Here is a 13,212-nt window from a genome sequence, read left to right on the forward strand (position 1 = left end):
TCTATCTGCTCTGTTTTCATGGCCTGTTTATATGGACAACCAGGTTTTCAGTTGTGCGAAATGCTTTTTATTTTAGGATGATAAATAGACTAGTGCTCTGTGAGATGATCAAAGCTTTGGATATTGTTTTGTGTTCTAACCCTGCTCTTAACTCCCTGACCTGTCTACTCTGTTATTTGGTCTTTGTGGTGGTCTTTGTTTACTAATGTTCACCAACAAATCTCTGATTTAGAAGTAGAAGTGTAAAGGAGGCATAATACAAATACAATTCACAATTTTTTATATTTCCAACTTTGAAAACTATATATTATTTCACGTTTCAATTATGTTCTGTGTTGATACATAAAATTCAAATGAAACACCTCTGAGTTAGGGGTTTGTGATGTTAGTGATAAAAAATGTTTAAGGCATGTGAATACTTTTGCAAGGTACTGTAAAGGGCACATTTATGAAGCCGCAGTCAAATAAATACATTGTACGGTCACATAAAATATACAGCGACTCAACCAAATTACAAAGCCAGCACAGGTTGCCTAGTAACTGTGTCTCTTGAAAGCTTTGTTGCAACTTGATTTGCATCCAAAAAAAGTGGTGGCTCCAGGAATATATATGCATGCCAACATGCCTCCACACACATGCACAGAAACACACATGTCCTCTCTTACATATGTGAATATGAACTCCTGCGGTGATTCAGAAGCAGTTTTCTGCTTGACTTAGCATGCAAGCAAAGGCACGATGCTGTGCTTTAAAAACAAAGCGCCTATCTAACATCTGGTATCATTTTTGAATGCTGAGAAATAATGCCTCTTCAATTATTGTTGGGGTAATACAGACAGGGTGAAGAAACCTGTCATCCAGTGCAAAATGTTTGCCAAACGGACTTAGTATTTGTCTGAAATGAGTTGGTGCGACTGTGAGGAGCTTGACAGTTATATGGCCACACTGGGAGACATTTAACCTTCCTAACAGTTGACGGGATGACAGGCCTAAAGTGACAACAGCGATACAGGAAAATAAAGGGGTCTGTGAATGTGTATGTGTGTGTGTATTGTTTTAAGGCGCTGTGAGTTTTGTCCTGCAACTTTCTTCCTCTGTCAGTGAGAGAGCTCCAATCAGCCGTGTTTGGCGTGTCCTTTAAGCTTGACTGATTTGAAAATATAGACAAAAGTGTCGCCTGTATAAAAGCTATCAATTTAGAGCCTTCATCTTAGTGCCATAAGAATCAGAGCAGGAGTTTGTAGTAGCAAATATTTCTGAAGTAGAAAAGCCATGGCACACAAGCTGACACGTCACTTGTGTGCCATGGCTGCTAGCTCTCGGCGATTCAATCCCTTTGTATTGTCCTCTTGTCTCTTTATCTTTGACTTTGTCTTCTTACTTGTCCCGTTCTCTATTTGTCTTCCACTTTCTGCATTTGCCTAGTGTTTGCCTCTGCATTTTCTTCTGTTCCTCATCTCTCTTTATTCTGCATGGCTGTGAGGAGATGCTCTGGAGGTTAACATGTCCCACAGCTCACTGCGAAAGGAATGACCTTGATGTAGCTCACATATGGTTTGAGTTTGTGCTGTTGTTTCTCTGTGCGCCTCAGTGTTTGTTTCTGTAATCACTGAATTGTAAAACGGGGTGTGCGAGAAAGTGTTATCATACTAGTGGAGGTTCTCATGCACCCCTCCCCCCCTCCATCTCACGCAATGATAATTCTGTTTGGCAACGACACCTCTGTGCCGAGTCAAGAGATGGGCAGGGGAAGAGGCACAGGGAGGTACCATTTAGATAAAACAAATTGGCAGCTTCAGAGCAGGAGCGCTGACTGCTCAGATAACAACCAGAGAGAGAGACTGTGAGCACCGATGTGCATATGCTGTAGCTTTCTTTTCCTCCATGAATCTGTGGTGTCTAAATGATGCAAAGCCCCCTTCTTCAGCCAGCTTCTTCCTTCCATCCTTTTTTTTCCCATAGTAAGAGTCACAGAGCTATTTTCTCTGGCCTATAACTATAATGCTGTGATGGGACAAGCAGCTTTAATTAAAATCAATAGCCAGGACTGTTCTAGTCTCTGGCAAGGTCACACATCTCCCAGCAGGGAGAAGGAGAAACAGGGAGAAGTGGGATTGCATGGATGGACGCAGGCAAACAGGGAAATATGTAAAAAGGTGAGGTGTCATCATATTTTAATTAACCCACACCTCGGAGGGCTCGTACGACAAAAAAGCACCAGTGTGCTTTTCGAGCCGAGGGTTGAAGCTCATTGGTGTCACATGTACATTTAGTTTGTCCTTCCAAGTTCACTTGAAACTAAAGTGGTCGTGGAGTTTTAGAGGGAGAAAAGAAGAATTGAATTCATTGTTGTTGCAGTATTTATATTTTCCTTTTAGCTTCTGTTCATTTCTTTTTTCCCAGCTTTGCAGGCTGTTGGATAGCCCTGGTATGCAGGCTGTTGTTGGCAGCCGGGGTGTGGTATAGTTAGCCACTAGCTGCATTAGTATTCTGCTGAGATAGCTACATGCAGAGACGTTTTCTTTTCTCTACCTCTGAAGGAATAATCAGCCCTGGCGTTTGCTCCTTTTTCTCTGTAAAAAGCTGAGTGGTTTAGCTTTTTTGATTCACTAGGTACCTACGGAGATATTTTTTCAAGTTTTTGACAATGTTTGTGTGTTCACTACAGATGTCTGTTCTAGATCTATGTAAAACGTGATCCATTAAGATGTCTGTTTGGTTCACAGAGACGCCTGGCTCTCCTGCTTGCTTCTTGCCTTTGTGGGTGAATCATGTAAAGAAGTAGACTCTATCTGAGCTGGAAAAGAGCGGTCCATCCTGTTTGGTTATCAAGTCTTGTTTCTATCTTGGTCCTGATAACATCATATCTGATCTGTTGCCAGAGTCGCCACAGAAGCGGCCGCACTGCTAGCCACCATCCGTTCCCGTATATCTATGTATCAGTTCCAGATCTGCCGTCACCCTGCTCTCTCATCTTTGCCTTATCTCCTTATTCCACCTTTCTCCCAGATCCCGATGTCCCAAACACACCAATCCCTCATCATCTTCATCTGTTCACTGCTTTTACACTGCAAATTTTAAGATATCAGTTTTTGTGCTGTTGTTTCCTGAGCTTAGACTTGTACATTTGCAAGTCATTGCTTGACAGGCCAAGACTAAAAAGTATGATGTCACAAAAGGGAACAAATACAGTTAATTGAACAAATTCATGTTTTCTCTCTGTTGTATGAATCAACAATAAATGAAGAAAGAATTCGGACTAAAACCAGTGAAAGTAGATAAAAATAGATCTGTGGAGTTCAGTGGACTGAAGTACTTCTATCCTGGACACAACAATATTGACTGGAGGTCCAGGGCTTTTTTGATCCAGACACAACATAAAAATAGGGTTTCCTTAATGGAATGCATTAAAATTGCTATATCAGCTTGTTACATACACCAAATGCTTACAGATTTACTGACATGCTTACTGTGGAAATGTGAACGTCCACTCTTTGCTCTAAGGAAGTTTGGAAATGCTTTTCTGCCTTTCTCTACTTGCATATCCAACTTCCTCATCACTATGGTGACAGGCAGAAAATATGGGTCTTAACATTACCCCTGTGGCCAGTGATTAAAAGAAATGCCAGTTCAATTAAAGTTATAATTTGTTTATTTTTTTCAAACTAGCTACATAGTACAAACAATTGTACTGTTGCTGTTATAAGCAAATATTTAACATGCAACATGGCCCCATTTTGTGTGAAATTATACCGCTGCAATAATAGATGAATTAATTTGAAATCTTTTTACACATCTTTCTCTGGGGTGTCAATAAATGTGTTTGTGTTTTCTTAATTATGTGTTTCAGTTAAATGTTCTCCTTTTTCCTCCTCATTCAATCTAATACCTGCTCTTGTTCCTGGTTTTTACTTTTTTAAATTCAGTATGATGAAAAAGTTTAATATTTTTTGTCAATCAATTCAAAAACTTTTTTTTATGATCTGTTAGGCAGAATAATGAAAATTACAATAAATAAGGACTTGAAATATTTTTCTATGTGAAATATTTAAAGTTAGATATATTTCAAGACAAATATAGTTAATATTAATAATAAAAAAAGTTAATACCATAAACTCAACATTCTTTAACCTCTTTACATTTGCTGTCAGCATAAATGGCCGCCATCATCGCCATGTTTTTTGTGTTGCAGGCAGAGGCTTCCACCGAAAAACGTCTACTACTACCGTTGCCCTGACCACAGACGCAACTATGTTATGTCATTTGCCTTTTGCTTCGACCGAGAAGACGACGTCTACCAGTTTGCATACTGCTACCCCTACACCTACACCAGACTGCAGCATTACCTTGCCAGCTTGGAGCGCAGAAACCTCCCCTACCTGCAGAGGGAGCAGCTTGGACTCAGCGTGGTAAGTCCCAGAATGAAAAATGACACAAGCATGTGGACAAATGAAAATGTGAGGTGGATGAAAATGTCTAGGTTTGAGACAGGAAGTTTAAATGATGACGTGGATTAGACACGGAGGAATTACGGGACATGGTGTGTGACTTTGTTTTCTCTTTTAGCTGTAAGGGACCCAGAGTGGGAACTTAGGTGTGCCTGCTGGTCATAACTTTGGCCTCATGTTATTATTAGTATTGTTACACTGGGAGACAGCGTGCTGAGACAAGCTACGTGTGTGTGTGCGTGTGTGGGGGTGTTCATGTGATCAGCGGAGCTCTCACCTCAGCAGTGGAAGCCAGTGTATCATACATGCAGCCTGCAGTCTTGTCTGCTCTTATCAAATAATTGTATGAGAAAAACTCATTAGAAATGCTTGAGAGATTATGACTTTTTCTTCTGTCCTCCAACATTTGTCAGGGAAAGCTTGCTTCAAGGGAGATACCATAAGAGTACAGGTACTTGCAAGAAGCACTTGACCATAAAATGCAGAAAATACTTTGAAATTTGAAACAGCTGATAGCACATTTTTAAAGGTGTAAAACCTTTATAAATTAAAGATGCAATGAGTAGTGCTAATAATTAAAGTATAAAATATTTACAATTACTCATTTTCTTTACTCTTCTGTAGTAATTCAGCATTTAAATTTTGTATAGATTTTCTTTAAGTTTTCCTTCTGCTGGTAACCCCAGGTGCTGTAAGACATTTTGTTTCTCATTCAGAAATGACTGACGATGTTATCAGCTGAAGATGAACAGCATTTCCATCCACACACAGAAACAAGCCACAGCTAAATTTCTGATTATTTTATTGACATAGATACAGTACATATTGAAAAACATCAATACATTCAAATGTTACAACTAAAAAACTTGTAATACAATAACTTGGAACTTCAGATTTTATGCAATAAACCAACAAAGCATGGGAAATGAAAGGAAAAAGAACTGTTTAAAAATACATAGACACTAAATAAAATAAGTGTTAAACCCTTTTTTTAGTAAATAAAAGTTTGACAAGTTTGGTTTGCATTTTAGTCCCCCTGAGTGTGAGAGAATAGAACTACTTTTCCCTGCAAAGTCTGTTTCTACCAGCATTTTATAGTTACAGACTAAAATAATTTTTCTCATTTTTCTTCATAGCTTAAAACATTTTTCAGTTACACTTGAGAAAGAGCCTTTGCCAACATCAACTGTCAAGTTTTGCCGCATATTTTCATTTGGATTCAGCTTTGTACTTAAACTGGGCTCTGACTGTATGCTTAGTGTCGTCCTGCTGAAAGGTGAACCTTTGATCAACCTCAAATCTTTTGCAGCCTCTAACAAGGTTTCTTCCAGGATTATCCAGATTCCCCTTCCTGCTAAAAAACATCTGCACAGAATGATGGGGAAATACTACTCTGTTTACTTGTGGAAATTGTGTGTTTTGGTGATACGCAGCATTAATATTTCATTTCAGTGTTTTGCTTTAGAGCCTTCAGAGGTTTAGTTTTGGTTGAATCTGACCAGAAACATTCTTACACATTTTTGCCTTGCCTTCTCTAGCTTGACAGTACTTCTCATAGCTTTCCTCTTGCCAGTCTTCCATAGAGACCCTGTTTGTCTAGAGTATTGCTAATGGCTGTGTGGTCAACAGAGCTCCCACCTGAGCTGTAGATCTCTGCAGCTCCTCTGGAGTTAGCATGGCTAAATACTTTCCTTGTCCAGCTTGTTGGTTTATTACAGACAAGTGTTGTTTGTGTCATACTCTTTCTATTTTCTGTTGATGTGTTTTGATATGTAAAAGTTGATTTATTGTTTTATAACCTAACATCAATACACAGTTTAACTGACAGTAGCAAAGCTAGACTTTGGAAGAAAAGGCTGTAAATTTCACTTAGGCATAGAAATGACACAAATATTTATTGTATGTAAATAAAATCCCTTTGAGAATTAGACGATTAATGACACAGATAAAAGCCCTGAACTGAAAAGGCGTTTGTTTTTCCCTGATTTAATGTACATTTGTTCTGTTAACGTAAAGCATTATTGCCTTTAAGTAATACAAAGATGAATTACTTGTTTTGTTGTGGCAGTTGCAATGAATGGTGAGACATAAATCTGATAATGAGTCTTCTGGATCGTGGCTACAACATGACAACTAACTATGATATTTCACTATGGTCTTTGACAAAACGAAGAGCAATTTGTGATTTTACTTTCACTGTTTTGCAGTGTTATGAATATAGTAAAAATCCCTGATGTTCAGTACGTTGTAAATAAAGTTGACCTAAGCTATGATGGCTGAAAAAACAAAGGCTTCGTGCATCTCTCTGGTGCTGATAACAAATCTTCTTTTCTTCAATCTGTGCTACTGTTAATGCTGTTGGAACTAAGATATACAATTCAGGGTGTGCAGCACACTCTTTTCACTTTATTTTTAAGCTGCATCATTTCTCTTCGCAAGACAAAGGGGAACAGGGAGAGGACAGACTTGGTTGGTTTGGCTCAGAGTCAGTATTAGTATTCATAGTCATAGAGAGGTTTTATGACCGTATTTTTCTTTTTATGTTCTCTGGGCCTTGGTCGCAGACAGCTTAGCCCCACCCTCTCATATCTCTTTCCCTGACTGCTCTTTCTTTCTCTTTCTCTTTCTCTCTCTCGTTGTTGCCATTTCTTCCTTCTCCTGCGTATATACATATGCATCTCCACACACACGCGCACACACACAGGTCAGAAGGAAAGAGATGAGAATGGATAAAGGGAGCTTTTCGACTGCATCAAAGTTTAAAGACAGATTGCTGTAATTTCCGAGGCAGAGTCTTTGGCTACGACAGAACACGCCTGGGACATCAGAATAGCTTTAACCTTCTAATGGGTACAGTTATCTCATGAGGATGGAAATAAGATTTGGGGCCATTTGCACTGGCATGCCTCTGTTGTGCTGCCTAATTTGTTTCCTGTAATGTATTCCCACAAATAATAGACCAAGCAGTCTGCATGCTTAAGTTAAGATACTTTAAAATTTTAGTTTCTGAAATATTTATTCCGGTCTGCAATACTTAATAGTCACATTAAGAATAACCTGTTTAACTGAACACAAAGTAACTATGAATGAAGACGAACAATAAAAAAACACATTCATAGCTTTAAGTTTGGATATACATACATACAAATAAATAAATCAATAAATATGGTTTTGTTTTTTACACATTTTTAATTGTCCTACTCAGTGACCCATTCTTTGACTCTGCTAGTTTAATACCTGTATTGTTTTTTTAATTATTATTATTATTATTAAAGTTCAAATTTTGCCTTTGCTGTACAGTTTCTTATTTTTTGTTTTTAGATTTTTACCTTTGTGTGAGTCTGGATGCTTCTATTTTGCCTGTCACTCAGTAAGGGATATTTCTATTTTAAATACATACATACATGTATATACAGACAGACAGATTTCTGCTTTCAGCACCAATTCAACATTTATCTCAGTTGTGTCACAATTCCACGTTGTACAGCTATAAATTATCCTCAGAATGAGCATGGAGGAAGGAATAAAGTGGTGACGCGTACGTTTAAAATCAGGTTGTGGACTGGTGATGGGTTAAAGTGACCAGTAGTAACAATAACAGGAAAAATTGGTGGTTGTGTTCTGAACGTGAAGCTACTGCAGAACATATTTTTATTTGCTGCATCACCTGCTGCGTCAGTATCTACGCCATCTTCCTATATAACTGTGGCTCTTGCGTTTACCACTTCACCCACTCGTGTGTCCTGTCTATAACATTATTACGGGTTCTGTAGTATTCTAAATTACTGAAGTAGTGACTCTTAGTCACTATGATGATCCTGGGATTCCCTTATGTGTGGCAACTTAGATATGTCCCTCTGTTCACCTCGCTTTGTATGTTCACCTACTTCTGTGTCAGTTTCATAAAAAAGGAGGATTGTGGTGAGATCAGGACTTTAAACAGTAAAATTTAAAGTCCTGATCTTTAAACTTTAAACATTTAATGTGACATTAAATGTTTTAATGTCACATTAAATGTGAGTTTTAACTAAATGTTTATTAATTAATCAGAGGCTTTTTTTGGACAGTTTTTATATTTGCTTCATGTTTGTTTTGTTCCTTTGCTGCCTTTTTTAGGGAAGGAGAGGGATTCACCTACAAGAAACCAGCTCTGGTATCTGTAAATAACACTAGATGGAAGCTCCCTACTATCCTGATCCTTTTTCTTTTTCCATTTTTCTGCTCACTGTTGATCATTTGAAATGTATTTTATTTCCTTCTTATCATGAAAAGTGAAATAGTGCTCCAGTCAATGAAACTGAGCTAGATTGAAATGATTATTTAATTGAATGATTACATTAAAATTTTCTTAGCATGAAAAAAAAGTAACCCCAATTAGTCTGAGTTCACATGATGCTTTTTTCTAAATCTAAACCCATAACATCGCCTCGGTCAGCTCTGCACTAAAAGTTTTACGTTTACTTTCTCAAGAATCTTTTTTTGCAGTATTTTATATCTTCATTTATATTCATTCAGAAGCTCGTCTTTAAAGGTTCACAAACTTTGATCTTCAGATTTTAAATTGAAAAGCTTTGGCTCTAGAGTAAGGAGCTTTGTCATCTGGGAGCTCTGAGTAGAGTTGCTGCTCTTCTCCACTGAAAGTGGTTGATTTAGGTGGTTCAGGCGATTAATCAAGATGGCTGTTGGCATCTCCTTTTGAAGTTTTTTCAGGATCAGATTGAGAACATGCTGTGTGGTCTATAGGATCCAACAGAATGAGCAGGGGAGTTTATCTGGGGTGAGGAATGCTTGAGTTTCCCCCCTGGACCTCAGAGAAGTAAAAGATGGGTTGAGGTTTTTGGCATTATTCATTTAAGATCTTTTGTCAGGGTGGTATATTTATTCACGTATTTGTAATATGTGCCAACAGTTTTTTTTTTTTCTGGAATGTAAAAAGTGAATATTTGTTTCAAGCTTTGTTGCAGTTTCTAAGTGCACTCCAGTCCCAACACAGAGAACTTTAAAAGACATACTCTCACAGACACCCGGATACACATCACACACAAACACTAAAAGAAAAATACCAGAAAAATCCATCTTATTTCCCAATGGAGAAGATTTGATTCTTCCTGTGCTTTCTCTGCTGGATTCATGGACTTATGTCTGCTTGTCAGGTCCCCGTCTGTCTGAACATTTCCTTTTAGAAGACCATCCTGACAGTATCTGAGAAAACCGCTTTCTCTCTTCCCCCGAGGCATCCGTGTCCACAGAGGTTCAGAGAAAAAGACAACAGGCTTTCGACCTGCTACAATACTAACAAGGCTCTTTGAAATGACCCCTACTGTCTCTATCTTTCAAGCTATTTCCTCATTTCTTTATGCTCCTCAAGTTTCCCCTGGCCATCGAGAATTGAAAGCACCTTATTTGCCCAGCCTGCCTGTTGACAAAGCATTTTTCTTTCCCCCTCACCAGCAGCCAGATTCTGCCCTGGAGTTGCGGAGGCAGCAGTTTGAGGTTTTTCTTGTGCTGGCCCTGTGGGGAGGGAAGGGCTATGACACTATTAGTCACCTCTGACACAGCACAGCCTCTGCCTGTAAACCAGATGGAAAGAAAGTGTAAATGAGATAGCTGCCTCATGGTGGGAGAAAGAATGTGCCACCTATAAGCCTTCATGCCACTTGCTCACCACCAAGTGGGAATTTGGTTTGCAAAGTCACAAAAAGTAAAAGGTGTTGATCTGAACATCACAAAGCTGATGTGTAACATGCTCTCAGCTCTGTTGTTCTGGTGAAATCCCACAGATCAGGTCAAGATTGTGATTGATCACTTGTACTGTGCTAAAGAAAAGCAGCATTAACGGTTGACTGCAGTGATTTAACTTTGCTTACACTGTCGTGATTGAATGTGAGACTTAATCCCGTGTGACGTGAATGTTCATTTACCATGTCTGGGCTGTCTGCTCAGTAAGAAAGCAGTCTTCAGGAACCCTCTGTTTTTTTGGGGCTGTGTCTTGAACAACAGGAGAGGAGTAGAGTGGACGCTGCGCCTATATCTGCCTGCCTGCCTCTCTCTTTCCTTATCTCTGTGTTTGTACACTGTGTGCCAAGATCCAATCAATAGCCACTCCAGCCGTGGAGAGAGAAGAAGGTCAGCAGCCACACTGGAGGAGCCTGGGAAGGCAAACAGAAAACAACATGCTTCAATCTGGGCTCCGTGGACTGCCGTTGTGTTAACGGGAGACCTTTTCCACCTGGACTTTTCACAGTCAAATGTAGTAATGGCTTTTGCACGCGTCATGCGTTGTCATCGACTCTCAGACCAGCATCTGCTGTAGCAAAGTACCAGTTTTAATTACCCTGTCTAATTAATGGCAGCCTTTTCTGTTAACTGACTCCAGCATTTCAGTTCTTGACACAGACGCAGTTCTGTGAATGGCTCTGTGATAGGTTTGTAATAAAGAGAGCCCTCCATTTACAGAGTGTTATTCAAAGACCAGCTGCAGAATGGTCATCAACTCTCTACTGTGTGGGTGAGGTGGTAGTGCAAAGTGAAGCCACGTGGCAGACTATTTTTCTCTTTATTTCTAGACAGTGGCCGTTCTAATGTGGCTCGCTGACCAGGCCAGCAAAACCCGGGGCACAGCCACAGAATCAAAAATTGAGACTAAAAAGCTTCTGTAAGTTTTGGATCTGTGGATTTGCATGGACTTTATGTGTGATGCGGTGGTGATGAGGGTGATAGTTATAAAAAGTTTTCAACTTCAAATTCTCAAGTGTACCTGCTGGTGAAAAATTGCCGGAAATTATCTTTCTCTTGGCAATCATATTGACTTTGTCTGAAAACTTAAGACAGATAGAAATTTAAAAATAAAAAACAGGAAAACAATATTTTGTAAACATATCCGTAATATCACCCTGAATTTCCAATTGACCTCTACGTTAGAAGCATTACTCGTATGAATAGCAAGGGTTTCTAACTTATGCTTTTAGTTTGTTTTCTTTGTGTTGTTAGTGTTAACTGAACCTTGCCATTTCATTTTTAGACCATATATTTGCCATCAATTTTTCTCTGTCTGCCTAAGGAATACTAACATTTTGCATGTGCGAAGCTAGTTTGCATCTGGAAGAAAAAAGTCCCTTTATCGTCTGGTTATATGTTAATCTCTGCCTACAGCAGCTGGGCATCAGAACTGTGAAGAAATTCTTTGTACATGGAAAGGTCATCTCTGTATTGGTACATGTTTCTTGGCAACTGATTTTTTTCTTCCTATTTAACTTAATTAGCGAATGACCCCTAATATATCAGATACATGCATGTGAATATCTTTAGGTTATCACAAGAATCTCTGAGAAAAGGTTGAAGCTGCAGTAGACTGTCTTTTGGCTTCAGACAGCTGAGTAAGAAGATGATCCAGGGGGAGCCAAAGATAAGCAGGTTTATGATCTATGTCCTTATGTTATAGTGCTGCATGGCATCTTATCTCCAGCTAATGGTTCCCCCAGGATACTTGCTGCTTTGTTACGCATCTCCAGCCTTGCATCTCTCCCATCTCTCTGGTGATGAAGAACGCAGTAATGAAGGAGAGGACATGAGGGCTGGAAGGAGGTGGGTGTGGTGGTGCATTAGCCAGGCTCCTGATGTGTAGCTCGCTGTGTAAAGGAGGAAGTGCAGTTTGGATTTCTGTGATATGTTTAACTATACAGCACAGCTCAGCTGTGTGTGCACAAAAAATAATATGCTCAATAAATAGATTCAAAGTACCACAGGTGAGGGTGAAATTGTTTTAGGTGATGATCACTCAGTCTTGACCTCTTGTTGATCCTTATTATAATGCTGCCATTAAAGCACACACATTTTGGGCTACTCAGACAGAGATAATATTTATTTAGGGAAATGGAACATATTCACACCTTAATGGCTTTGCAGTCTGTCTCCGCTCTATCCCTCTCCCAGCTTCTTTTGTCCTCTTCTGTGTTTGCATGAATAGGAATTAAGCTAATGAAAAGATCTCTGAAATGGCTGCTGTCTCGGGGCCTGCAGTTCATTGAAGTGGAGCTCTCTGGTGGGTTGATAGTTCAGAACCCGCTTCATAAAATTAAATAAAAAGATTAACATTATCCCAAACTGATCCTTTGTGGCTGATAGCAGACATCTTTCTTTCTGTCTCTCGTTGTCTCCCCTCCTTTTTCAGCGTCAGAGGAAAATCTATTCCCATCCTTGCAGCTGTGTTACAACCATCTTTCTGTCCTCCACTGCCAATGGAAATTTACTCTCCCTACTTCTGAGATGACTCCATGGATGGAGCATTGAGCAACCAGCACTCACTCCATCTCATTTGGGTGTCAGGACTCAGTTCCCAAAGGGGACACAATGAGGAGCAAAACAGATAGCATTTAAGTCGTTTAATAAATCAGAATACACCTTTCTGACAGTGTAATTGCTTTCCATTGCCTGGCCCGAATTCAACCGCACGCCGGCAAGAGGGGAGAAAACAAGAGCGTGAGTGCTGAGTAACGTAGAGCTGGCTATACAGTAAATCATTTGTTGGAGGGAAAAGAATGAAAATTAATGAAAAAAGAGTTGCCTGCCCTCCAAAAGCAACCAAGCTTGAAATTCACTTTGAGGGAAACTTAATTTGTTGTAAATGGGCAAAAAACATATTACTGCGAAACGCGTGGCAGGGGGTGCACGGTGTGTCCGTCTGCTGCGTTTGTCTGTCGGCATGTGTTTGTGGCAGATGAGGAACGCTATGCTCTGAATAGCTCAGCTGAGCAGGGGGAGACAC

The 13,212-nt window shown here is 39.5% G+C and overlaps 1 protein-coding gene across 1 annotated transcript in view; it reads left to right on the forward strand.

Moving 5' to 3' along the window:
- The window catches only part of agbl4 (ATP/GTP binding protein like 4), a 303,108-nt gene that overhangs the window by 158,315 nt on the left and 131,581 nt on the right, over positions 1 to 13,212 (forward strand). The window contains exon 5 of the mRNA XM_023339872.1: positions 4,193 to 4,409. Coding sequence (XP_023195640.1) covers positions 4,193 to 4,409 — 217 coding nt within the window. The remainder of the gene's footprint in view (positions 1 to 4,192; positions 4,410 to 13,212) is intronic.

The sequence above is a fragment of the Xiphophorus maculatus genome, chromosome 9 (assembly GCF_002775205.1).
Source record: "Xiphophorus maculatus strain JP 163 A chromosome 9, X_maculatus-5.0-male, whole genome shotgun sequence".
Classification (NCBI taxonomy): Eukaryota; Metazoa; Chordata; class Actinopteri; order Cyprinodontiformes; family Poeciliidae; genus Xiphophorus; species Xiphophorus maculatus.